Source organism: Chrysochloris asiatica, unplaced genomic scaffold (assembly GCF_000296735.1).
Source record: "Chrysochloris asiatica unplaced genomic scaffold, ChrAsi1.0 scaffold00008, whole genome shotgun sequence".
In the NCBI taxonomy this organism is placed as follows: Eukaryota; Metazoa; Chordata; class Mammalia; order Afrosoricida; family Chrysochloridae; genus Chrysochloris; species Chrysochloris asiatica.
In genome coordinates, this window is record NW_006408526.1 from 402,738 (window position 1) to 405,634 (window position 2,897).

General features: G+C 43.7%; 1 protein-coding gene across 1 annotated transcript in view; it reads right to left on the reverse strand.

Annotated features, from left to right (window-relative positions):
• The window catches only part of MRE11A (MRE11 meiotic recombination 11 homolog A (S. cerevisiae)), an 87,589-nt gene extending 86,767 nt beyond the window's left edge, over nucleotides 1-822 (reverse strand). The window contains exon 1 of the mRNA XM_006833938.1: nucleotides 803-822. Coding sequence (XP_006834001.1) covers nucleotides 803-822 — 20 coding nt within the window. The remainder of the gene's footprint in view (nucleotides 1-802) is intronic.
• Nucleotides 823-2,897: the final 2,075 nt, after the last annotated feature.

Sequence of the window (2,897 nt, forward strand, 5' to 3'; positions counted from 1 at the left end):
TCTTTTTTACTGTATTGTTAAGTATATTAAAGTTTCGTTCTATGATAGTTATAAACCAAACCAAACCCACTGCCACCCAGTCTATTCTGACTCATGTTGTTGTTGTTAGGTGACATCCAGTCAGTTGCAACTCATAGCAACCCTATGCATAACAGAACCAAACACTGCCAATGCTGAGCCATCCTCACTATCAGTTACACTTGAGCCCAGTGCTGCTGCCACTGTGCCAACCCATCTCATTGGCAGTCTTCCTCTTTTCACTGATCCCCCCCAAGATCAACTCTACTTTGATGAGGGCAGTTCTTCCCCAATCGTATTCTGATACCTTTCAGCCTGAGGGACTCAACTTCTTGCACTAAATTTGACAATATTCTCTATTCCCCATGATTCAATGTTCAATACTCTAGTTCTGACAGTGTTCTACTGCTATTCATAAGGTTTTTAATGACAACATTCAGAAGTAGTCTCCCTCTCCTTCTTCCTAGTCTTTCTTAATCTGGAAGCTCAGCTGAAACCTGTCCATCATGGTGACCCTGCTGGCACTTAAAATACTGGTGGTATAGATTCCTGCGTCACAGTAACATGCAAGCCACCACAGTATGACAAACTGGTAAGAAAGGTGGATTCTGACTCATAGTGATTCTGTATAGGGTTTCCAAGACTGTAAGTCCTAGGGGAACAGACAGTCTCTTTGTCTGGTGGGTTCGAATCACCGATCTTGTGGTTTGCAGCCCAATACCTAATAGCTAATGGGACTTAGAAATCCAGAGCCAAAAAGTTTCCAGAAGATAGACGTGCTTACAGTGCATCTGAAGGACTCATTTTTATATTTCGTTTAGTTCCTCAAGGACCGGGTTCCTTCTCCAAGCATCTGTAATAAAATGTCAAAAAAGCTCACTTTATTCCAAGTTCCCCCAGAAAATTCCAAAACAAAATTATACTATTATAGAACAATGAGCCAAACGAGACCGAAAAAAAAAAAGTTCAGAAGGCAAGAAGGGGCAGGAAAGCTAGAAGATTGGAAAAGGAGAACTCAGGGAAGAAATGAAACTGAAATTAATGTCAGGAAACAAAACATGTAAAAAGTGTTGAGAAACTAATTTGCTCTGTAAATTTTCATCCAAACCACAATAAAGTGTTCCAAAACAAGCAAACAAACAAACAAAACTAAATTCGTAAACCAAGAACTAGAGCCACAGTGAAATTGATTTTTTTTAATTACATGACAAGAGAATTTAATTTTTTAAAGATTGCACGTATTTAACCAATATGATTTAGGTTCTACAGGACACAGACTTTACAAATAAATAGACCGGCAAGTTTGCAAGAGAATCTTTTCAACTGTGCTTTTATTCTTTAAAGAGCTAGCAACAGATAACATGCCTCTTCAGTGCTAGTCCATACACCATATGAAAAATCTCGTCTCCTATTTTCCTTGCCGGAGCCTTGATGGAAACTACCTTTTAAACAGTGTTTAAATGTACAGGGCAAATAGGGTTACATATAAGGAGCTCTGGTAGCATAGTGGTTACGAATCTGCTGCGAACCTTAAGGTCAGCAGTTCTAAACTACCATATAAACCATCGTTCTGCGAAAGAACGACGAGGCTTTCTGCTCCCGTAAAGACTTACAGCCTCAGAAACCCTGTACAGGGTAGCTACGAGTCGGAACCGACTCCAGGGCACATAACAAGAACAACCGTGCTTCCGATTTAGCACACTAACAACTCTGGATATTAACACATCTTTCTTAGGCTGCATGTATAGGCACTCGGGACCATGAAGGCAGCCCCTACTTCCGCTCAACACAAGATTTTTTAAAAAAATTTTAAAGTAATGAGCTAGTTTAGTGGATAGAGAAACACCCGCGTTTAACGCTAGTATACACAAACAGCTGAACCAATACACGTGGTCCACGGAGAAACACCTGCAAGCTCCAGAACAGAAACAGGCCGAAATTTGTGGGGAGTGACTGCTTCAGCGAAACAACCCTCCACGCCCTGCGACCCCAAGCCTCAGCAAGCCCCACCACTGAACTCCGCTCTCTGAAGTCAGAATCGCTGAGTCCCAGCAGAACCCGCCTAGTCCCCGCCCTGCACCATCCACCCCCACCCCAGGTCTGATCCATTCTGGGATCTAGCCCAGAAACATGCAAAGATGAGACAGTACAATTCCTAATTTATCCTACACCTGCACTCTCCAAAGTCCCACTACTCGGGACACGAGGCAGTCCTTTACCCGGGAAAAAGGAGTCAGACTCGTGAGTAGAAAATGCAAGTAGACCACCTGAGACTGAATCCGCTCGGCCAGAAACCTGAATTAGGCGGGAGAGTAACTGTTTCTCTCGCGATATTTTATTGATGCCGTGAGAACTATGAAGTTCTCTTAGGTTCTCATAGGCTGCCGAGTGCAATAACAGGCGGGGAAATTACGGTGAGGCCCCGCCTCCATACAGAAACCAATCCTGAGCAGTCTACCGGATGAAACCCGGAAGCGAGAGTCGCCGCGGCGATTTCCCTTCTGAAAGGTGGGTATTTATTTCCCCTTCCTTAATAAGCTTTAAGGTCGTCTCGTGCCGTCTATGGATGTTTAGACCCATAGGAAAAGATCACTAGTCAGCTTTGCAGGTCAGGCCGAATCATGGGTCCCATGTAGGGCTGAAACGTCTTCTCTTTTCTTAGCTGCCTCTGAGGCCGCAGGCGATAATCCCAGGCCACGAAGTGCCCTGATGACAGACACCTCTCTCTTGGCCCATGTCTATCATTTGCACTCTTCAGGGGCAGAACTTTCAAACACTACAGTTTATAGACCTTTATTTTGTTCCTTCCCCTTACTATGGCCACTGAATTCACGGGCTCATTGTTTTGTGCTGAGAGCAGTAAAATATAGTGCAGTAAT